The sequence below is a fragment of the Excalfactoria chinensis genome, chromosome 4 (genome assembly GCF_039878825.1).
Source record: "Excalfactoria chinensis isolate bCotChi1 chromosome 4, bCotChi1.hap2, whole genome shotgun sequence".
In the NCBI taxonomy this organism is placed as follows: domain Eukaryota; kingdom Metazoa; phylum Chordata; class Aves; order Galliformes; family Phasianidae; genus Excalfactoria; species Excalfactoria chinensis.
This window is the reverse complement of record NC_092828.1, coordinates 22,065,994-22,090,057: the sequence shown is the minus strand read 5'-3', so window position 1 is coordinate 22,090,057 and position 24,064 is coordinate 22,065,994. Positions and strand designations below refer to the sequence as shown.

The 24,064-nt window shown below is 39.1% G+C and overlaps 2 protein-coding genes across 3 annotated transcripts in view; one reads left to right on the top strand and one right to left on the bottom strand.

Moving 5' to 3' along the window:
* Positions 1-18,194, top strand: part of ATP8A1 (ATPase phospholipid transporting 8A1) — an 88,753-nt gene extending 70,559 nt beyond the window's left edge. For both annotated transcript variants that reach the window (XM_072336723.1, XM_072336724.1), the window contains exons 33-37: positions 184-291; positions 7,641-7,729; positions 8,157-8,249; positions 12,876-12,967; positions 13,608-18,194. In XM_072336723.1, coding sequence (XP_072192824.1) covers positions 184-291; positions 7,641-7,729; positions 8,157-8,249; positions 12,876-12,967; positions 13,608-13,705 — 480 coding nt within the window. In that variant the 3' untranslated portion in view covers positions 13,706-18,194. The remainder of the gene's footprint in view (positions 1-183; positions 292-7,640; positions 7,730-8,156; positions 8,250-12,875; positions 12,968-13,607) is intronic.
* Positions 18,195-21,561: 3,367 nt separating this feature from the next.
* On the bottom strand, positions 21,562-23,590 carry SHISA3 (shisa family member 3). The gene is made up of 2 exons (XM_072335418.1): positions 23,286-23,590; positions 21,562-22,909 (listed from the first exon to the last, which is right to left on the bottom strand). The coding sequence occupies exons 1-2, from the start codon at positions 23,566-23,568 to the stop codon at positions 22,467-22,469; spliced, it is 726 nt and encodes a 241-aa protein (XP_072191519.1). The 5' UTR covers positions 23,569-23,590; the 3' UTR covers positions 21,562-22,466.
* Between the last annotated feature and the right edge of the window lie 474 nt (positions 23,591-24,064).

The window sequence follows — 24,064 nt, the reverse complement described above, 5'->3', positions numbered from 1 at the left end:
AAAATGTAAATGACATTGCTGCTGAAAATATAAGCTTCCTTTAAGAGACTATAACAGTTAACAGTAGGCATGGGAATGTTATATATCAGGTATATCAGAAATACATCATAAACAGTAAGTAGCAAAGGTCTTTTTTATGTCATAATAAATCTACAATGACTGTTTTGTTTTGTTTTTTAACAGTTCAGCCATATAGCTATTTGGGGCAGCATAGCACTCTGGGTGGTGTTTTTTGGAATCTACTCTTCTTTGTGGCCAGTCATTCCTATGGCACCTGATATGTCAGGAGAGGTAAGGTATATTTTAACTAATCTCCACATGTGCGCAAAGAATACTGTTACAGGTTTTAGTTCAAGCCTGATTTATATTGGATCCTTCTCTTAGCTTGAGGTATGTAGGATATTTACTTCTTTTTATACCTTCAATGTCGAAGTCACGCTTATTGAAAACAGAATGAAATTTTGCTCTTCTGAAAAAAAGTCTTAGCTAACATGCTGTGATTATATGGTCTAGCAAGGAAGAGTTGACAAATAAGCTGCATCACAGGTACACAGCAACTTTTACTTTTCTAAAGAGATGACTTAACTGAATTCAGAACTCAAAATTACAGCACTGACTTGGCTGGAGACTTTTCATACTTAAGCAATGTACTACATGTGCTGTTTAAAGCTGTCTTTGAAACTAGTATACCTCAGAAATTTGAGTTGCCACAACATTGCATGAGCAGCTGATCATCATCCACACATTTACTTTTCAATTGGTGTTGTGATTGAAATGTATTAGTGTACCATTTCTTTAATCCTTAAGTGTAAATATTGTTTTTCCTTTTACTATTATCCTGCTTGTGTAAACCTATTATGACTATTGCAAATAGTACTACATCCACAAACGATACGCAATTGCTGCTTGTCCTGCTCTAATTGAACTTCTGTCCCAAATTCTCAAAACCATTCATTTCCAAAAACATCTGAAGTTTAGTATTTATTCTATAGACACTAGCATCTGTTTCTAAGTGTGGCTGTTGGGAATAAGAAGGTGAGAATAACTGTTTCAGAAAGATAACTCTTCTGATTGTTCTCAAAGCGCATCAAGATTAAGCCACACACAAGTAAGAGAGCAGGTGCTCTTAACTTTGCTTCTGTCATGTAATTCAGCAATATAAAAACACCTGCACATTGGGCGAAACGTAGTGAATATCCTTCCCTTGCTTGGAGTTAAATCAGACCCACAAATCTCTCCTCCCACATAAACTGTTATGGGAAAACTAGTTTGTAGTCATTTATGTATGTACTAAATTACAGTGGAAGACATGAGGAGTTGACTTAAGTACTTAAGTACTTCTTCGGTACTTGGGCACCAAAGAAAAAGGATGAAAATTATACAATTTCCTGCTGTTTTTCCTTTCTGTTATAACCTCTAATATTCCTGTATATAGGTAGATTTTACGTTAACTTGTTGCCTCCATTACTCAAAAAAATTACGTACATTTTTCTAAATTAAAGTAATTATAGCTATTGTACCTAAGTGTTTTTCTTCATACACACTATATTTTTAGAAGAAACTTCAGAATATATCTGGAATTTGTCGTGTGTGGTTTTGATTCGGTTGTTTTTTTGTTTTGTTTTTTTTTTACATTGTCTTGTTCAAGAGAGAAGAAGGGCTGTAGCAATAAGGACAATGTGGGTAGCAGGATGTGTTGCACTTGGTAGGGCATAAAGTTCACTACTTCACAGTTGAAATAGCTGGATATTTTACTTAATGCATGTTTTGTCTCTGAAGTTGTGAGCAAAAGGTGATGCTGGAAGGAATGCATTTCCTAAAAACTTTGCAAAGTAGTTGCTCATAAAGTGAGGTTTCTGCCAAGGAAACGTAAATAACTCTTGCAGTTTGGATTCCATGCGACACCAAAGTAATATGAGTTACTAAGTTAAATAAATGAATTTGGATAAAAATCTGTCTGTGATTGAAATGTACCTAGTTATTCTGTTAGTAGGAATTGGTGTGTTTGCTTATGTATATAGAGTAGCATGCACACAGTTGTTGGAGAGGTTGCTTTTTGCTTCTCTTTCTAAGAATATAGCTAGAGGCCTGTGACATTGGAATGGTCTTTTTTAAACTTCTTATAGACCTTAAGTGCTCATTTTAAAAACTCGTCTAGCTTTTTGAGCGATATTCTTTATAGACTAAAACAGTCCTGTTGACAAATACAGTGCCTCAGGCGGGAGCCAGGGTTTTGTATGCTATCCTGGAGGCCTTCAGGGCAGATTCTCTGGGTTTTGCTGAAGAAAGTCCCAGGGGTCTTATAAGTATTCAAACTAGAAGATTCACAGCTGTGAAACATACTATGGTGTGGTAGAAAGAAATGCACATGGACATCTCTACTTTTCTGTGCAAACGCTGCTTATCTGATTCCTTCAAATGTGTGAGTCACATTTGAAGACTTGCACTATCCAGATATGTTTAGCAGAACTTAAAGAAACAAGCTGACCAATGTTTCAGTAGCTTTTTGTCTGTTTTGCCTCAGCCTGGTCGAACAAAACATGCTGAAGGGAATGTCTGAGTTTTTTTGTTGCTCTTTCGGTTTGTTTCTTTCCTTAATAATGGACAGATTTTGTAAAAATCATAGGATTAGATTAGTGAACTGCTTATTTTCTCCAGTATTTACTCATTGGCTAAAACTGCTGACAACAACCTGTATCCAAATTCATTCTTTAATTTCACAGTGCTGTGACTTTACCTGGTCTGAAACTGGAAAGCCATTTCATTTGGGAAAAGGTGCCACTGAAAACTACAAAAAGAACATTTTCATTGTAGATCTGAGTAAGCCAGTTGCATGAATCTCTTCTGCACTGACTGAGTATTCTTTCACATATAGCATTTGCAAAGAGAATACATGGAGTATACTCTCAATACATTTTCAAGCACACCTACAGTATTTTCTCATTTTAAAGCCATGTAATATTGTACAAGTAACTAAAAGTAAATTACAAATCTATTCTTATTCAATATTTACTTTGTATAAACTCTTCCATATGCAGAAAACTGTTCTGTGATGCTGAACAAAACACATCTCCAGTCTGTCATCGAGTGGATTAGTGGGAGAAATGTTTGTTTTTCTGTTTTGCCATACCGTGCAATATAGCACCTGAAAGAAATAAGTGATGCTGCAATTAAGTTGTTCTGTATTTTTGTCTGTGGAATCTTCTTGCAGTAACTATGCATTAACTAATGAAGTTTCTGTAACTTATGTCACCTAAACAGAGTAACTGTTTGAATGTGTGTCAGTAGAATCCAATGCTCGTAGATTATTTCCATTAAAGTGATAAAAATGCTAAATTTCTATGCTAGTATAAGTTCTTTTTCTGAAACAAATATGGGTGTGATTCAAGTTGAAAAGATCTAACTGGGAGGGAAGCATAAGCAACTTAATGTCTGTTTTACACTCATACTAATCCTGAGTCTCTTGATACTGTTTTATGCTCTGAATTTTTAGGGGGGTGTTGTTTTTTTTTGTACACCCTTCTGATTCACGAAGTAGCTAAAAACTATAAAACTTACTAAAGTAAGAATTATGATATTAAGATTAAAATCAAAAACTCAGTGTCTGCAGAACTGTTTATGTTTATACCTAAAGTTTGCTTTCAATTTTTTACTGTTGGAATCCAAAAGTAAGGAATTTTCATAAGCAGTTTTTCTTTTCCACTTTATCAATAATGTCTCCATTTAATTCCCTTTGGTTGGTCCCTGTTTTGAGTCTTACTACCATACAATAGAGTTGTACTTAGTCTTTAGTACTAGATATTTTTTTAGCCAGTTATTGCTGTTCCTGTATATATTTTCTGTTTTATCATTGTGGACTTCTTTGGTGGCTGCTTGTTGTTGGTGCTCTTTTTTTTTTTTTTTGCTTTTCTAGAGGCTACATAACTATTGAAATTATCTAGATTTTCTTAAAATGCAAGGAGAGAGTTAAGTATCTGTAATGTAAATGTAGCTCAGAAGGGAAGAATGAACAAACACTCCTAAGCCAGTCCTGCAAATATGTAGTAAGGTTCATCCTTGCATTTAATCCTTTTCTGGACTCAAGTGTCTTACTGTGGTCAGATAAATGCTAATCTGATGATTCACAAACCTGTATTGCTCTACTGACTTCACTAATGTTTAGATTCTGTCATCACAGAAATGCTTCTTGAAGCTTTAGGATTTATAGTAAGCTGTGTGCATTTATTACTTAAAATGTTCTTTATTATTTGCGTTGATATAACTGGAACCATCCCTCTGAGGGATAGCTTTTCTCATTTGTACCTATGTGCCATGAGGGAAGACCATGCAATGGCCTAGTAGTCTCCTTAGCTGAAGAAAATCAGAGAAACGAAGGGAAAAAGTGACAGCGGGCATTGTAGTCATTTTTCTTGTCTCACAGGGGAATCATTGAAGTAAGAACTGAATTCCGTCTGCAAATATCCCCTTATCTGCTTCTTAATTGCCTACTAGCTTCTGTTTTTATTTTAAATGCATTTAAAAAAATGGGGGCCTGCCTTTTTAAGTCACCTAATAAGCAAATTTCCTATTTAATAGGACCTATGGGATTATTTTTTGAACTGCAAAGAGCAAAGAAAAACTGCAGGCATGACCACAGCTCCTTGTGGAGACTTTGCTGCACTGGGAATTAATTGCAAATCTGTTTTAGTATTACAGTGCTAAGTACTTTGACATCTATGAAAAGAAACACATAACTAAAACTGAGGAATTTGCCTCTGAAGGTAGCTGAGAAGGAAAAACTTGTTGGTTTGAACTGCTTGAACCAACCGTTGTGGGTGTTGAAGAGATATTATTTTAATCGTTCTGTGGTTTATGGGGAGACGATAGATGGCAGATGAAATGAGTCTTCTTTTGTCTTTCACTTGTTACTTTTTGAAGGCTACTTGTTTTTTAAATCTTTAATAGCTGTTTCAGAAGAGCATTTCATAGTGAAGAAAAAGGAAATATTTTTGTTCATTTTGGCACGTAATTTCCTAATAGTCCATCCCTTAAAACATTTTGCCTCCAGGATTTTTAATCCAGGAGTGATTTTCAGTCCACCTTTTTCTTTAAAAATATAAGCCTGCGTGTAGCGCTTTGTAAGCAGTGTTAATTCATTTTAGAAAGTCCTAATATTGAGCATGAGCTGTACAGATGACAAATTATTTATCTTCCCTGCAGGATTTGTTAGTCCTACAATAAACTAGGCTTTCCAGCTCTCATTTTGGATTACTTCTGAATTCCCCTGGGAGCCACTTTTGTGGCAGATTCCATTTGGTTTCACAAGGCCTAAAGGGGGGAAAACTTGGCATAGACCGCAAATCTCTCACATTAGGAACAATTTGTAAACCACGAACAGAGGCAGCCAGAGTCCGGCCCCAGAACAGGCTGCTCCTGTTAGTGCCATTGTCTGGAAAGCATTGGTTTGCCATTTCCCAGATGACCTGCCTATGTGTAGAGAGATGTGAAAAGTTAGAGACAAAAATGTTTTCTACAGAGTGAGGGGGGAGCTTTCTTGTACAGAAAGGAAGGAAATACCTCTGTGGGATTTTATTTTTCCCCTCTTCATCCAAAAAATACAAAGAGGCCCTCTGTCTTTAACGCGAATGTCGGCTTTAAATCTTTTAGGTTTGGATTAACTCTGTAAAAGAAAAAAAAAATCTGACAGGCTTTCAAATATGACGCAGAAAAACTTTTTTTTTCCTCAATTCATGTTGTTCATTTGTAAAGCCAAAGGCTGGATGGACTGAATAGTAGGCGCCAGTTGTTCCTTCATTCATAGTTAGCATTACAATGGTCAGAATTAACATCCTAAGACCTACATTATCACTTTTGCTGTTTCACCAGCAAACATTTAATACGGGGTGGCTAATGGAAGGACAGCTCTTAGTTGTGTCCTATAAATTAAAAAATTTTATTAATGATAGGAAGTAACGGTTGCAATTACTTCAAATTGTGACGTTTTCTGCTTTTTGTTCTTGTTTAGGAAACTGTTATCCTCTCTAATTTCTATTTAATTATAAAGTATCCTGTAAAATATAGTTATGATAAACATTTCCTATTAGCTGTTTTCTTAGGAAATTAGTATTTAATCGCCTATGTCAAAAGTCAATGTTTTGCTTATAAACGGGCTGCACAAATACATTACTCTTCACGTCCTGATAGAAAAGAATTTTTTATTTTCTTCCCATTGAAGCTGTGAATTGGTTTGGGTTTTTTGAACCCGTTATTGCTCAGTATTTATACCTTTTCCAGCAACCACTGGCAAAAATAATTACTAAAATCTCGGGGCAGTATCTGTGTCCTTTCAACACAGCTGACAAAAGTTCACCAAGATTTCAGTTCAGATATTCAGTTCTTACGCTTCTCAGAGAATCAGTTGAAATTTGGATACAAAAATGAGGTGAAAGGAGCTTTTGCTGGTATGAAAATGAGATCTGTTTCTGAAAAATATAATTCATCTTTGGTTTTACGCACGTAACATGCCACATATAACTCTAAAATCTTCAGAGATAAGCGTTCAGAAGTTGGGCTTCAGCCACAGCAAGCTTACATTGTTCTGCTTAATGATAATGGTAGAGTTTTAACTTTTATTTTAGACACTAACATTTAGCTTTTTGGAGGAGTTAGTCTCCAAATAATGATACAAGGATTTCAAAGACTATCCTTGCGTAGCAATGTTGTTTCCAACCTCTGTGCAATCTAACTTCATTACAGAGGTGTCTTAATACTGGCTGTAAAATAATCTTCCAGTAATATGCTTTTTTAATTCTTTGCATCCATACTATTATAAATGTAAATACTTGAGCTTGTACTTATAATGGTAGAATAAAGATTTTCTTCTGAAGTCCATATGTTTTGGTGCTTGTTTTGTATTTAGTTTTAGTATGTTAATAGACGAGTTACAAAAAGAAGGAATTCCTGTGTATTAATAGAGGAAGGTGTATAAGAATAGAAACAGAGCAGAGAGCATTAACATATCTTACAAGTATTCCACTATGTATTAACATGTTCATTTAAGGCCATGTTACATACTTACGTAATTATGAAATTAGTTGTTAGTTCTCATCTTTAAGCAGTTTGTGCACAGGAGTCTATAGCAGTGTGAGAGCAGCTGCAGAGAGAGTTCTATTGGAGACAGTTCAACTTCAGTCTGAGTTACAGTACAAAATGACTGTAGCAGCATCCAGTGTCCATAGCAAGGATCAGTAATCATTATAGCTGCTAGGATTGATTGCAAATGAGAGATGTATTAACAAAGTTTGGGAGATGGGCCTGAGGGGGGTCACTGAATCTAATTTTAATGGAAAACGCTCCTATCAGTGCAGTAATATAGAACAGGGATGCGGAGATGTAGATTCCCCTTCTCTAAAAGATCTGAGCAGCATGATCTTTTTACTGTCATCTTCACATGAATTAGTGCTTACTGTCTACTGCATTACTGTGGCAGGTCAAGGGATTTTAGAAAGATGTTAAAGTTGTATTTTACATTAGTCATCCTAGAACGGTTCGTTTAAACTTGATTTTCATTGTCTCAACCAAGTCACTGATGTTTCTAAGTTGTTGGGTTTTTTTCTAGTTCTCTTTGTAACATGATCATGTCTTGTGCTTTCTTCTTCCAGGCAGCTATGATGTTCAGCTCTGGAGTGTTTTGGATGGGACTTTTATGTATTCCCATGACAGCTTTGCTTTTTGATGTAGTGTACAAAGTGTGAGTATAAAAGTACTGATGTTTATGGGAAAAGTACTGAATTTTAAGCATGTTCTTAATTACAGCAATAGCATGTTCTAATTACAACGGTAGGAAAAGCAAATAGAGCTCTGTTGATTTTATAAAATTGTTTTTCAGCTTTTTTTTTTTGACAAACCTGGTGTCCTGTTCAGTCTCAGACACCCGGTTATAAATGTTATTAGCATTTTAAATGCTTAAGTAATTGTAATGCCTGTTTTTTGTTTCTGCTTTGCAAGAACAGATGATGAAATATATTATTCAGACTTGCTTTATCGTATTTATTCATTTAAAGCTAAATTTCAAGTTACCTAGGAAAGTGGATTTGTATATTGAATGCACATATGTGTTAAAATAATGTGATTGATTCAAAAATCATAAATCTGACAGTATTTTGTATTACTTTCAGAGTAAAAAGAGCTACTTTTAAGACACTGGTAGATGAAGTTCAGGAGTTGGAAGCAAAGTCTGAGGATCCTGGGGCAGTTGTACATGGCAAGAGGTACTGTAAAAATCTACAAATTAATGGCTTCTGTATGATAATAAAATCAGTAATAATAATAACGATGATTGAGTTTCATATGTGTATCAAAGGCAAAATATTACTTTCCAATACCATGAAAAAAAATAGAGGGAAAAGCATTCTGTGTCGGTGTCTGTAGAAAGATTTTGGGTCTACTCAGCCTGCATGTTTTTCCATGAGCTTAGATGATAAAATTTTAAACCTGTCACTTTGTGCTAACAATTAAAGCATAGGGAGTTTAAACCTGTAACGTTCAGTCATATAGTTACAAATTGGGCTTAAGCATGTAAAAAATAAAAATAAATAAAATAAAGTGACCTTGGTAACATAGGAAAAAACAGCAAAATCTGTCAGGGACATGTTGAAATTAAGTAGAGCAAACTGGCACTATATTTAATGCTAGTCAAGAGCAAACAAATTTGAACAGATTTTATGAGGTAAGAAATAACTTGAACTTGACCCTCCACAATTCTCTTACTGCATTCTCCTTTATGTGTAGGGCAGGTCATTTGAAAAGGGAGAAGGTAAAACTGAGAAACTGAACAATTTTCATATGTAAACTTAGTGTGTGCTTAGTGAAATACTTGCATCTTTTTAATTAGTGCATAACTTGTAACCAATAATTGCTGACCATAACGAAGTACTCTCCTCCCACTACCCACTTCCATTACATTAGTGCCATTTGACTGAACTGGGACTTTCTTTCCTTGCCTTCATTTTTATGACTTCTGTGAAATTTTAAAAAGCCAAAGCTGTCGATATTTGATTTTCCTCTTCTTTTTTTGATTTTTTTACTGCTGTTTTCTCTGGTATTTTCATGGTTAAGGGCTAAACTGAGAAGGCTTTATAGGAAGAAAGGTTTGCATGTACAGAGACCATAAAAATGCAAGGAGCCATTTCTTTTATTATAGTTCCAATTTCAGGAAGCACATTCTTTCAGGAAGCACATTCTGTTCATAAAGATAATCAGTTTTCATGTCTGTTTTAATCTTATGGTATCCTTCCTCCAATTCTGTGGGAATCATCTTACTAGAATTTACCTAGTTGAGACTAAATAATGTTGGATACCAAGATGATGGCCAACATTTCCTATGGGTGGAGTATCTAAGCTGATTACTTTGGATGCCTCACTCCAGCTGCAAATCTTTCTTAGGCAGCATCAGGGCAGGATCTTCCTGCAAGTTAGCTCATATATCAATGTGTATATCCTGTGAGCCAGAAGCAATATATGCTATATGCTATTTCACAAGGAGTGGTAGAAGAATAAGTTACAGAAAGGAAAGCAGGAGTTAGTATTAGGAAGTGCTGAAAGGGGGACATCTTGTAGCTGCAGAAGAAAGTAAGGTGATGTATCTGTTCAGTCTTTTGTACTTTCATTACCATGGTTGCTCACACATTCCCAAATTCAGCTATTTCAATATGCTCAGTAGACAGTATGCTCCTGATCAACTTCCAGAATTTCTCCCACATCCATTCGTATTTAGATTAGAGGAACTTGGTGTTTTCACCACTGGTTTTACAGTCATCTCTTTATGTCACAATTAAGTAAATAGGAAGGCTTCACTAAGATAGTTCAGTTACCCACCAGAATATCTTTCTTTATTCTCCTCAAAGTCATTTTTGGTCCTGTATTCTTTGAAGTGTATAAAAGCGTCTGCCTCACATACAAATCAATGGATGTTATTCATGTTAGTGTCTTTTAAGGATTTGTTTCCTCGATGATGTTTTTTGGGGGGTGTTTTTGATTCAGGTAGCAGAGACAAAACTTCACTCTTTGTGGATGAAGTATTCCTTGTTAAAGTAATGTTTTGATGAAGTGACTTACATGCATCTCTCACCGCATCCCATTAATCCCAAAGCATCCCAGGGGTGTCCCAGGACATGAGGCTCCATCTCCATCTGTCTGCACACACCAGGGTCCCAGCATCTGAGCTGTGGCACCAGAGTGGATCATAATCTTTTTCCAAGGCAGCCTGGGCAGTGATCCTGACTATGGGCATGATGGAGATGGGTAAATGATTGGACTAGATTATCCGAATGGTTTTTTCCAACCTTAGTGATTCTGTGATCTTCAGAAGCTTGACTGAACAACTGTGACAAACAGTTGTGACACCAATTAATATTTTTTCCTAGTGTGCAAAAAAACTCTAGAAGTACCTTTCTATGTTACAGTAGAAAAAGGGATTTTTTATCTCATAAGTTGCCAAGTAACCTGAAACAGCAATAATATTACTTACCTTAAAAATATTTCTACTACATAGGCCAACAATAGCACAAATAACAACCCAATCTTTAGAGATATTTGCCACAAATGCTGCTTTGTATAATAATTGTTTTTCATTCAAGCACCTTGGAAAGTTTTAATTTTTAAACCAGCCATGGTTGGTCAGGATTATACGACGTAGTAACAGTTTTTCTGTAAATGAATATAACAGGTTCAAATGCAGCTAGTATTTAGTTAGTTAGTATTTTCCATACAGGTATACATGATGAGCACAGTCACTTAGTTGCTATGATTGGTTAATTATGGAACTATGTTTCACTGACTTTGCATGTAGATTTTTAAATATTTGGATGGCAAAAGGATGATTCATAATAAAGAGCCTGTGCTCTTTCATCAAGTATAGCAAGAGAGCAGAATTTAATACCTGAATAGCTGGAAACACTTTTGTTTTCCAAAATTACTTCCTACTTTATTTGTGTTTTCCGTACCAGCAATCAGTTCTAAGCAGTGGAAACTTCATTATACATAAACAGATGTGCATACTTCATGTAAAACTTACAGTGGTATTTTCAGTGCTTAGCTCTTGGTCAGTTTGAATATTTCATTCTGGAACATAAGCAAGTGATAATGATGGTACTAAAACACTAGAATAGGTCTACTGTTCTTTTAATAAATTAGTTTTGTACTAGAAAATAACACCTGTAAAAAAAAAAAAAAAAAAATTCACTGAAATACTCTGTTTTCTGCTAATACTAAGGAAGGTTTCTCAGGTGTGCTGCAAAGGAGATACAGATTATGTCCCTATCAGAATATCTGTATGGACTTTCACCTCTCTTCCCTCCCGTTGCATGCGAAAGTGTTCATTTATTCACCCCGTGTATCACCTTGTAATTTAAACCTCAGTCTCCAGTTTTTCAGAATCTCATCACATTATCAGTTTGTAGCTCCAAACTGAAAACCAAGGCACCTACACTGCCTGGTGGAGCAGTGACAAGGAAATTTTCTTTTTCTTCTTCTTTTTTTTTTTGTTCTTTTTCAAAAAGAGCTAAAGAGTTACCTCCTGAAAACATGGCAGGTAGGGTGTGTCTCAGTACTCTAAATCCTCCTTTCTTGGGATTTTGGCTCAGCCAGCAGATGCTGCCTGCTTTCTTGCAGTTGGTATCTAATTCCTTTTTATAAAGAAGAGTCATTCCATCCAAAACGTGGCCCCAAAAGCAGTTTAGCCCACCCATCCACTTACCTTGTAGATTTTGTGGTTAGCCTTACTCTATGGATGTGGGGATGTGGGTTTATTTCTCTCTTCCTTCTTGCCAAGCTCTGACCTCCTGGTATATGCTTTAACCACCAGATTGTAGGGAAACAGAAAAGGGAGGCAGACCTCTAGTCTCTGCCAGTGTTTCAGCTTCATATACAATAAAGGAGAGCTTAATGAAGGAGTAATAAGCATTTCTGATTTACAGGTTTGAATGATAGTCTAGTAAGGGAAGGAATCTAGTTGCAGTTTTACCACTCAGGTAGGCTAGTTAGGTAGTCTAAGAAGGTAGACTGCTTAGCTAATTGACAAATAGTAGTGAGGAGTAATTTGGTCAGAACTCACTGGAGTTAGGTATGTGTAAATCCCTCATGTTTATTATATCCTAACAGAGAGACAACTTTGATAAACGAGCAGAATTAACAAAATGAAATAAAAAATCACTATTAACTTGGAATAGATTTAAGCAAACTAATTCGTTTTTAGACCGGTTCACACTGGGAGGGACTGGATTTTTGAGCACTGGAGATGTAAAATGTAAGCTCTAATTCACAGTCTGAATAGCAAATTCAGAGCGAGAAATCAGTGTTTTTGTTATGATTTTATTATTATTATTTTTAATATAGCCTGTGAATCTTCAGTATGTTACCAAAATTAACAGTGTCCTGAGCCTGGTGTAACTTTTCCCCCATCTTCTCTCCTATCCCCTCTAGGGTACTGTTTCAGTAGAAGCTGAACCATTCTTTCTGTAAGAAATATGGCCTGTCACTAACCAGCCCATACTACTTCTAGAAAGCCAGCACCTTCCCTTTACACCACATGTTTCTAAAGGAATCGTGCTCAAATGTTTACAGTATTGTTCATTTATTTGTATTGTCAGTGCATAGCAGTACTTCAGACAGATGTTTTGCGTGTACTGCAAGAAATAAAAAACAATACCAAGGATCTGGACTTCATAATCTGCCCTTGCACAGGCTTTTAATCATCGGTTTAATAATTAATTCAGGCACAAATAGTAAACAAAAAAATGAACATTTTTTCTTTTAATAATTGATTCCTTTTAAACAGACTCAAAGTATGAAAGAAATACAGTAACTAGTAATTTTTTTCATGTCTGCTTTCTTTCTAGCTTAACTGAAAGAGCCCAACTACTGAAGAATGTTTTTAAGAAGAACCATGTGAACCTGTATCGCTCTGATTCTCTGCAGCAAAACTTGCTTCGTAAGTGTTCACCTTAAAAATAACAACAAAAAAGAACCTAATATCCATTGATAGCATAGAAGTAAAACTCCACTTTTCGTTTTTAATGTAGTAAAGATGCAGATGCAGTATCCTTATACTTGTTGCAGTGGCTTTTAGTACATGTAGCGCTCACCTTTAAAATTTATGCCTTTATTATGTATTACAGACTGTATAGAACTCATTTTTAACATCTCGTCATTATTACTTTATGCATTTTCTTGAATTACAAGGGAATGTTAAAGTTAATTTTTTAAACTTTAAGCATCCTTACATTGCTTAAATTCAGTCTGTGAAGAAGAAAAGAAAGGAAGACACATACAGAATGCAATTATTAGATGCTGTGTTTGTAAGAACTGAGAATGTATGTGACCATATTCATGTTTGAATGTAGACTCAGTACACCATATCCTTTAACTGTGGTTAATATTCTGTTCATTCCTAAGATTTTGCACAGAGTTCTGTATAACTGCAAAATTATGTAAGAATGGTGTAGGTTTTCTCCCTGTACTCTTCACCTTCATTGACCTTTGCTAAGTTGCTTTAATTAAAGTTTTAAAATACTGAGGAATATGCAAACTGTGATAAAAACTTAATTGGTTCCTGTTTCCTTTATCTGCAGATGGCTATGCTTTCTCTCAAGATGAAAATGGAATTGTTTCCCAGTCTGAAGTAATACGAGCTTATGATACCACAAAACAAAGGCCTGAGGAATGGTGACAGAATGCAGCTCAATGTTCAGGCCTCATAAGTTGCTTTTGTGAGACAGACTATTAGATCTTTGCTGGAGCTGTGACCATGGCCCAGTTATCAGCAATTTTAAGATCTGTGATGGTCTTGTTCCATACAGTTTGGATTTGTGTATTCAGTAGACATAAGCACTGTGCAACTATACTGTAACACAACATCTCTAAATTTTTTACCGGGTATTCGCTTAGCCTTTGTAAACAGATGGGAATTTACCTTGTATCTTGCCAGCTTGCTTATTTTACAATGAAGCTGAATCAATACTGGTTATGTACTTGGAAGGTAATGGTCAGATCGCTAAACATACTTCACATTGACAGAACATTGGCATCTGTGAAGGTTTTTAAGTGGTAACATATTTAAATGCAGTTGACAACAAGCCTTCGATTTCAACAAGTGCTGAAAAAATAGTATCTTAATGGTGTTCACTCGCCTTCTTTAAGAAAGATTTTGAGTCGAGATGTTTATAGTTGTTTGTGTCAAACTAGCCTAAAAACGCTTGCCAAAGAAGTTCCATAAATGTTTTCTGTTGTCAGAAATCCTTTGAAAGGAAATGAACACCAGTCCTGATCTCAGAACTGCATGCTTGAGTCTTTGCACTTGCAGAGAAGGATTTACAGTGCAGTGCGTCTCATGTGAGTGGCCTTGATGGCATTTGCTTTCAAAAGTGCAAGTATTGCACCCTTGGCCTTATAGAATTTTTTCCCTTATTTTCATTTAGTAGTGCATATGTTGAAAATGGCTGCCACCTTGTAAAACTGAGTACACATTATTTATGTTCAAACTGTAAAGGATTGCACTGCCTTACTTCCCCTATCAAACATTAATTATTTTTGCAGTTTGATTTGATAGTTGTATCTGCTTATACAGTAGGTTCAGTAGCAAGTTTGTTAATTTATTTTTAAAAAGTAATCGCATTTTCAATCTTTTTATACTAAAATAATGCATTCATTGAAATACAGAGTAAAGCATGCCCCGCAGTACTATGTGGCATGTACTGTTTTATTTGCGCTGAAGCTGCTTCCTATAAAGGTGTGAAATAGCATTTCAGCAGTCTCTTTCAAACATACTGATCATACAAAATACCTATACATGCACCTTTAATCAAAAACAGAGAGGAAGTGACTGCAGAGAAAGATACACTTATGATTTTTATTAAAAAGAAATTAAAAAGTAAAAAAAAAAAAAAAAAAAAAAAATTAAAAGAAAGATGGAAGAGGAGTTAAATTAAAAGTCTCTTAGTAAGAGTATGGTGATAATGCTGCTTTTAGGTAGTTATAGTTGGTATTTCTCAGCTTGCCATTCAGTGGCCATCAGGTTTCAAACAACAAAAAGTTTTTTTAAGGTCAGAGTTTAGTTAAATCTTGTCTCTTTTTAGTCTGTGTTAATTCTGATTTTAAATGCCATCGTAATTACATCTAGAATACATTTTTCCATAGAAACAGATGCTTTCATTTTTAATTAAATTTCAGTGCATTGTATAGAAATGATACTTTATTTCCTTGAATGGAGATCAGCTAAACAGAAAAGCAGAACAATGACATCCTTCATGATCTGCTACATTAAGAATTTCCTTTTGCTCTCCAGTTCAGCCAATTTCAACTAACCAAGCAACAGGCCATATATTTATACATCTTCTCTGCTGTCCTCAGTGGGTCTTAAAAAAATCTTATAACATCACTTAATAGAGGTGATTTCATCTCTCTGCCTTTCATCTAACTAAACACTTAACATGTAACTTCGTTGCGCTGTCCAGTTTTCTTGTGCACTGTTCTAAAAGAAGCTTAGAAATACAAATCAGAACCCCAGTGACAGAAACGATATGAAAGTACATATTTCAGGAGGCGTATCAATGGGAAGGCAGCCTGCATTTCACATGCATGTTATGCAATGTCTTCCTCCCATTTTCTCAGAGTGATCTCTAAACAGAAGAGAAAACAAGACACAAGGACAAAGGGGACGTATCCCACTAGAAACAGTACTGCCAGTCAGTCATGCAGACAAGAACTGCCTTCAGAAAAGCCATTTCAGGCAGAGATAAATAGATGGATCAATATGGGAGGGGCAAATCACTTGACCTGAGGCAGGAAGAAAAAATTTGGGGGCATGGCCCTTTCCTGAAATGGGGATCCCTATTTTTCTGTCATCGAAAGGACAATGGCCAACTTGAAAACATTTCTGAAATTAACCATGATGCTGTTTTTCTTTTATAAATGCCCCAGTCCAGCCCTTCTCTCTTTCTAACTAAACTATTATTTTTCTGCTCAAGGTGGTTTATTTACAGATCTTGCAGAACTTATGTGAGCACCATAAATTCACTATAATATATTGCGAGAGAATTACCAGAGCAGTCATTCTTCATATTTAAAGTGTCGCCCCATTGCAGCAGCTTGTTGAAAATGACACGTAGTATATCCCTCATTTATCTGTATTACAAATGTAACAGAAACAGCTCTCAATTAGACCGTAAGTTGTTTGAGATAGTATAATTTTGTCTCTGTTTCATATTTACATCTTTACTCAAATTTCACTTCTGTCGTAGCGTTCTTCTCTTTTCTCTATACTTTTCCCACATGCCGCATATTATGTATTGTCTGGAATTAGTGGTAGGAAGATACTGCTTCATAGAGGCAGTGAAAAGAAAATGTAACAACTCTAACCACGCTTTTGTACGTTTGTGTACAACTTCATTTTAATCATGAGATCAACCTACCGATGTGTGCCCACTCTTTAAATCAAATCTGCAATATGCGCCTTATTTTCCTGTGAAGTACACAGTAATATGATCTGTTGTCATCTGATTTGTTCTTTGTTAAGGTAAGGGGATTTTGCGGCTGTTTGTTTGAAGTAAAAAAAAACAGTGTGGGCAAAAATGTTTGTAACAGTGCATTTGTTCTCACTGCTTAACAATTCAGATTTGTACTAAATACAGAATTCACATGGAATTTTCCATCTGATCCATGTGCGCTGCATAATTACAAGCTAGTGTTAAAAATTTACGTCAGAAAGTTGGAGCGGTGCCACTTTGAAATCAGATATCTTATATAAATACTGTTGCTTAATTATTTTTAAATAGATAGGTAGATATATAAGTGATTCAAAAGAGTAACTGGAAACAATTTTAACAAACTTATTGCTAACTTGTATTTGGAAACTTTTCTTGCGGATTCCTAATTTTACACTTATTTTTGCAAGGCAGTTTCAACAGATTTATACTCGATCATCATTGTATTTGTATAAGAAGATAAAATATTTTGAAACAATAGGAGATAGAAGAAAATTCCTGTATGCCCACACTCATTCACGAAATTCCCTGTGTCACAAAGATGCGTATAATGTGTCTTAGGGCTTTTCATTACATTTAAACCTGTCTCGAATTATGAGTAATTTGGAATCATGTGTTAAATTTAAGGAGAGAAGTTATTTTCCTGTTTCCTTCTGTGTTGTGTAAGAGCGCTTGTAGTTCTGATGAATTTGTCATTTCGTCTGCATGAGGTGGTATTTTTTCAGTGTTCTGAGGCAATGCATGGTGGTTGCTCTGCCCTCATTTTTACCGCCTTCGTTAAAAGTCTCCTCATAGTATAGCCAGAAGCTAGCGCTGTGTAAGCAAATGAGTTTGTTGATTCCATTTTCTTGGTACTGAATGTTTTCACTGGTAGCAAACTCAACAAATGAGTCGCTCCTTCGCCCCCCCCACCCTCACTTCCCCAGTTTGTTCTCTGTTAACTAATAGGTCTTCATTAAACAAAGGAATATTTTAGCATTCCAAACCTGGTTCCTGCTTATGCAAGCCGTTACTCACATAGGCTTCAATTGGGCTGCTCGTAAGTATGAGGGCTGCTCAGCTGAGTAACGGCGTGCAGAGTTGGGTGCATAGGAGGGTTGGTACTTTTGGAGGATTGCTTAAATGAAAGCATTTCCCTAAATAGTGTGGTTTGTAATTGCAAAAGCTGTGACCAGAATGTTTGTTTTTTTTCTATTTTTTAAAGTTATGTTTTATTGCGTTTCTTTATTGTAGAACTGAAGCCATAAATGCACTAATATTGTTGTGTTGTTTTTTTTTATACGTCAACTTAATTTTCCATTAAGACTTTCGGTGTTTGATATGTATGAACTGCTGCAGAAAGTGGTCGCTATGTACAAGCAAAATCTGCATTCGAGGCAAAGTGAGGTTTTACAGCCCCACTGAGCCATTACTGCTGAAACTGTTGTGGAAATTATGAAGCTGCATGAACGAAGACTTCTTGAATCGGTGTTTATGGTAGTTTCTCAGGTTTCGTTTTAACTGGATGTTAAATGCACTGTGTTTTATAGTTATTCTCTTTTAGTAACACATTTGGTTCTATGCAGTGTTACATGTCATTTAGCATTTGGTGAATGTGCATGTTTTGAACTGCAAATTTTAAATGTTTTGTCTTTTAATTGTTAAAAAAATAAATAAATAAACTTTGCCATTAATGAAGATGTTTTATTGAAGTGAGTGAATGGTTGCAAGTGCAAGGGGTTGCTTTCAAGGTAAAATACGTATCTCCGTCATTCTTATTCTTTTTCTCTTCTGAAGTGGGACGTATCCGGAATGGCATTTCACAAGCATCAAAGACCACTTACACTACTGTGTTAAGTTGAAAAAGTATAATAATGTAGTTTCTTTTTTAAAGTAGATGCTTTCAGCTGTCTTACTTGGCTCTCACGTGAAGTCATAAAAGAAGATGCGAGTCAGCACTGTAATGATTTGCAGCCCAGCCCTAAGGTAGTTCTGGTGCTGCTACCCTGTTCGGAAAGAGAAGTATGCGGTACAGAAAGGGCAAACCAAGAATAGGGAAATCTTGCCTCATTTTTCAGACAGCAGTGGTAAGTACCGTATCCTTTGAATGCAATAGTAGCGGATTCTTCTTTACCCTAACAGTGTCCACCCACTGAATAAAAATCCGTAATGGTGAAGCTACTTTAAGGCAATTCCACATCCTCTGTTACACTGACAGTCACAACGGCATTGAAATTACTCAGGATATAATCCAGGTTATAACAATACAGGATCTTTTTCAAGTCCTTACCCTTTTCTCTTATGGGAAATGTTAGTCATAAGCAAAACCATTTCATTCAGCCGACTGTACTACAGACCTGAATCTATCGTAAGTCAGGTGAAGAGAAAGAAGAGAGGCATTTCTTCCTGGCTCTGCTAGCAAAGACTGCATATCATGGAATTGCAGCCTCAGCATAATTGCAAATCAAAAACTTTGCCTGGATGTTGCAGTACAGCAGACTGTTCAGAAGCAGTTCTCTTCAAAGCAGCCTGCACAGCACATGGCTGCATGCAGAAAGGCAGCATCAAGGGCTGGCTCCAGATCTTTAATGTTACTGTCAACCTGCATGCTAATAGTAGCAGCAAAATAATTTTGAAATTGTCATATATCATTTTATTATACTCTGGGGGCATTAGCACTACAAGCAGCCCATCAGTGTACCTAGCCATTTGCTATGCTGCATACCTCGTTTCATATAAAATCCTTCAGTAAATCCTGTGAGCACATCAAATGCTTTCCTTTGCTCACTGGAGGTCTGATGTGTTTTGGAGATGCGTATGGAAGAAACCCTTAGTACAAGAAAACAAAACAAAGGGCTGATCTAATTCATGTCACTGTTCCTATTTGCCCACAGGTTCGGGTTTCAGACATGCCATTGCAGCTAATTGCAGTCACGGCATTTTGTACGTAACGTGTGTGAATGGCAGTAATCAGCCCACTGTGGATCATTTTGATTTATTCTTTCATTTTGATCTATTTGACATCAGTGTCACTCCAGCAAAGGGAGAATGAAGTAGTTTCACCACAACAAATGAAGTAAACCTTCTCTGCTAAGTGTGGATGGTGAGCAAGTACTGCCTAAATGGTCTTTTCTTTTTCAGGCGAACATCTTGCCCTTCAAACTGCTTCACCAGTCATTAAAATTGCTGACCAAAATGCCGTTTGTGTTCTATCTGAAGGCTTTGAAAGAATGGATGTTTTCTGTAACTCACAGCAGCATCTCTGCCATTGAGTCCTTCTTGTTGGGAAGAAAATTCAGCTCTCTAACTCAGAGCCCAAATCCAATTGCGCTGGAAATGACCAGCATAGGCAATGACTACTTCAACCGCTGGGTTTGTATTCCGGCAACCTCTCTTCCTCTCCCTTGCACTGTATGCCTCACTGTCACTGTCCTTACTTTAACAGTAATGCACCATTCTTGGTCAGCCCGTTTGCACAATGCCATCCCCACCACACCTGGTGTCATCATTCCCAAGAACTCCTTCAGCAGCTCAGCACAGCATACGCTTCAAGGCCTGATTCAATAGAGCCGTTCCTTTGTATCATTTTTCCATCATTTCGTGAGGCCAAACTCAGCATCAGAGGAGGAAGGGAATGAGCTCAGGCAGCTCTTCCCTATGAGGCTGAATTTCACATACATGTCAAACCTTAGAGCCTCTACCTAAGCTGAATAAACCTTCACACCTGAAAGACTGTCATCGAGCACAGCAAAAATCAGTCCCTGCGTTAATACATGAGTAGGTGCGACTTCAGCGCCTGCTGCAGCTGTGCAGGAGCCTGGCCTCTCATGTACACTGACAAATGCTAATAGGCAATAACTGTGCCAAACTCCCAATCGCTCACGCGTGGCACATCTTCAAGAGCAATGCCAAATTTCAGCTTGCTGTCACCTTTGTCAGCGCTTCTGATGCCTAAATCAATGTTTAAAGAAAATAAAATTGATCTTTCCCAGCCCAAATGGATCTCATTGATGCTTCTGCCCGTGAGATCTCTTTTGCTTGTATTTACTGCAAGAGAAATGTTTCTACCAACTGAAGACGTATCACATATTTCCAAACCACACTGAAGTCGATACAGTTCAGTATTTATTTCTGCTGTATGTTGTTATATGCTGTAGAGCACATACGCTGTTAGGTCTGGGTTCCAACAGTCAAATCCTTCTACATAAAAGGCAACATGTTTTCCGTGGAGTGATGCTTTCCTTAGAAATATCGTGGATTGTAATGATGATGATGATGCAGCAAAAAGAAAAACATCATTAAAGCTAATATTGTCAGAATTAATTTTTTATAAATGCAAGGAAACATTGTTAGATCTTTGCTAAGAAAAAAAAAAAAGCCCACTGTTCAGTTCTTGAGAAAGAACAAGTAACTATCAGTATCTCTTCAAAAATACAAAGTGAGGTTTGCCACAATTCAGACCAGAAGTGCTGTGAGTCTCATAAGCACTGATACGCTGATGCCTGTTGTACTGACCAGCTCCAACGCCTTCATCTGATCCCACACACCGGAGTCTGGGACTTACAAAACAGGGACGTTCAGCCTCTGTCACTGCAGAAGCTTCCCTGTGGAAGTCCACACATTAGTCACAAAATGAACTATAAAGGAGGCCCTTCAATAACTGCCCATTTTTCTCGTGCCTTTTCCCCTCGGCTTGCTGTGTGTGTTTGATTTAGATGCCTTTTTTTTCTTCTTTCATTTGGTTTGTTGATTTACTTGGATGAAGGAATGTAGGGGGCAAACAAAACGTATTCCTGTGGCTGTTTCAGATTAAAGTACCCAACTAATCAGTGTCGTTTTCGACCACATTACGTTGTGAGGTGCGTATACAAGATATTAATTAGTCTATTAGCTGCAGAGACTCACGTCACGTTAAGGCTGCACAACAGGTGCACAGCTAAAGATGTAAAGCATTCACAAATGCAAAATACTGTTTTTGACAGGAAAATATGTACAATAGTCCCACTGCCAAAGTGAAGTTGCGTTCATGGAGCACTGTATGTGCACAGACACAGCTGACACCGGATTTCCACCACCGTTTATTGATAAGCTGTCGGTGTGACTACGAAATAATTAGTGCTGTCAATGCTGTAAATACATCTTAAATTACAAGCTTTACATTTATACACGGCTAATTTTACATACAGAACTTCGGGATCAGTTCGTCCAACGTACCCACGGCACCGAGCAAAAGGCCACCAATAAATACGTCCCTCTCCAAAACACCTCAGTGCAGCACCAGCTCTGGGATCCCATGCCAAGCAGTTATGTGGAAATATTAGCGAACACCTTCTGTTCTTCTAGCATAGGATTATTTGACTGCTCGGGACCGCTATGTTTTCAGCTAGCCTAATTTGTGCTATTTTATCTCTATTATTTAAGTTCAACAGTACAAACATGCAATGTGAGTTCAGGTATGTTATCAGTACGTTTAGAAACCACAGCCTTCAGTATCTTTAGTACATACCTCCTCATATTGCCCATGGAAGCAGGCAGCTGGGTTAGGGTGCGCAGAACTCTGGTTTAGTACTGTTACCTCTCTGTTACTTCTTACTGCTGCTGGGTAGAACTATGCTGGTTATTGGAGCCGTGGAGGGAGGCCACTGCTTGTTAGCAAAGTTAATATCATTTATGGTTAAAACATCGCTTACAGCACCTTGAACTGTGTAACTTTGTCCCAGAATGGTTTTCTAGTTGTATCTCAATGTGCTCTGCACAACTCAGACCAAACCACCGGAGCAGTTGGTTATTAAGGCAACTAAGATCGGAATACTTTACAAAACATCTGTAGCTGTAATCCAAGCTGGGGGAAGAACTCAGGACTGTTCTGAGGCCTTGCGCTTCTCAATGGCAGCTCACCCACAGGTCAGCCTCCATCACAGCGGAGCACCGCAGTCAGTCCTCGCACTGCTGAAGGCCGTGATGCTCCGCTCAGCTCTGCGCGAGGTCGGCGCAGCCCTTCCCACCCAGGGCCGGCTCGGGGTAGCCCAGGTAGGGCGGTGCCTGCAGGAAGCCCGGCGGTGAGCCCAGGTGTGCCGTGTGGGCTGCGGGAAAGCAGCCGGCCGAGTACGGGGGCGGTGGTGAGGGCAGCAGGCAGCCCGGCTCTGCGCGGGCCAGGGAGAAGCGGCGCAGGGAGCCGCTGGCCGAGCTGGAGCTGGTGGCCGTGCTGGACGGCCGGGATGGAGCCCGGCAGCTGGACGAGGGCAGGATCATGGGCAGAGTCTCGGTCTGGTAGCTCCGGAGGGAGAAGCGGATGGGCTGGGACGGCTGCTTGGGCCTGAGGCACGTGCAGCAGTAAACAGCCACCAGGGAGCCCACGATGATGAAGGCGATAAATATTGACCCGACGATGAGGAACGGGACATAGATGGGTTCTGGCAAGGAAAGAAAAGGAAAAGCTGCGTTAGCCAAGGGAAACACCCATTCTCTGGCTTAGAAATAAACCCCACGGAATTCCCAAAGTCCCACGCTGCTGTTTTGCTCCCGGTGGGCACTGAGTATCACAGGAGACGGAGCCTCTGACCGCTCTCATCAGAGCTAAATTAAAAGTCCGTTCCTTAGAGCTACGGGTCAAAGCTCCATTCTGCTGACAGCTCTTCCACCAACTCACAACAGAAGCTCCGTACGCCGCGTTTCCTTCACCACACCGCCACCGTCCGCTCCGTGCGGGCTTCCCCGGTCCCGCTCTCCTTTTTCCCCCTCACCCCTCCGGAGCCCGCGGCCGCTCTCTCCCCGCCCCGCGGCACTCACGGGCGCTGACCGCCGGCTCCGGAGGCTCCCGGTGGTTGGTGCAGCCTCCCTGCTCCAGCCGCGCCTCGGCGGCCGCGCAGCAATAACGCAGCGCGCAGGAGCCGCAGCAGATGGTGGCCGCCGCAGTGTCAAAGCCCTCGGGGCACTGGAAGCCGTCGTGGTAGCCGCCTTGCCCGTCCACCCAGCCGTGGCAATACTCTCCTCCGCCGCGCTGCCCGCCGCCGCCGCCCAGCAGCCCCAGCAGGAGGCAGCGCAGCAGCAGCAGCCGCCGCCGCCCCGCCATCGCCCCGCGCTGCCCGCCCGCCCCGGCGGGGGCACGCAGGGGGCGGCCCCGGGTGCGGAGCCTCGTCCGGGGGCTGCCCCCTCCGCCCGACCCCGCCGCGCCGCCGCCCCGCGGGAGGAGCCGCCCCCGTCGCCCGGCCCCGCGCTCACCTGCCGCCCCGCCGCGTCCCGCACGGCCCCGCGCCCTCGGGGGGGGCTCTGAGGCGTCGGCCGAGGCTCGATCGGCTCTGCATGAGCAGACGGCGCTCCTCCCAAGGCAGGAGGCTTGGGGGCAATGCCTTGAGAGAGTCGGAAAACGAGCGAGCGTGGGATTTAGCGCTGGGGCTCTGCTTTTGAACTCGCTTCCTCTCCCGGGTACTTGGTGCGAGACGCGGACCCGCAGATATACCGCACCTCTGGGAGAGCGGGGCCGAGCAGAGCGACGCGGCTGTTCTGTGGCCGTCTGAGCCTTTTTCCGCCGACAGCATAATAGCGAGTCGGCCAGCATCACAACAACC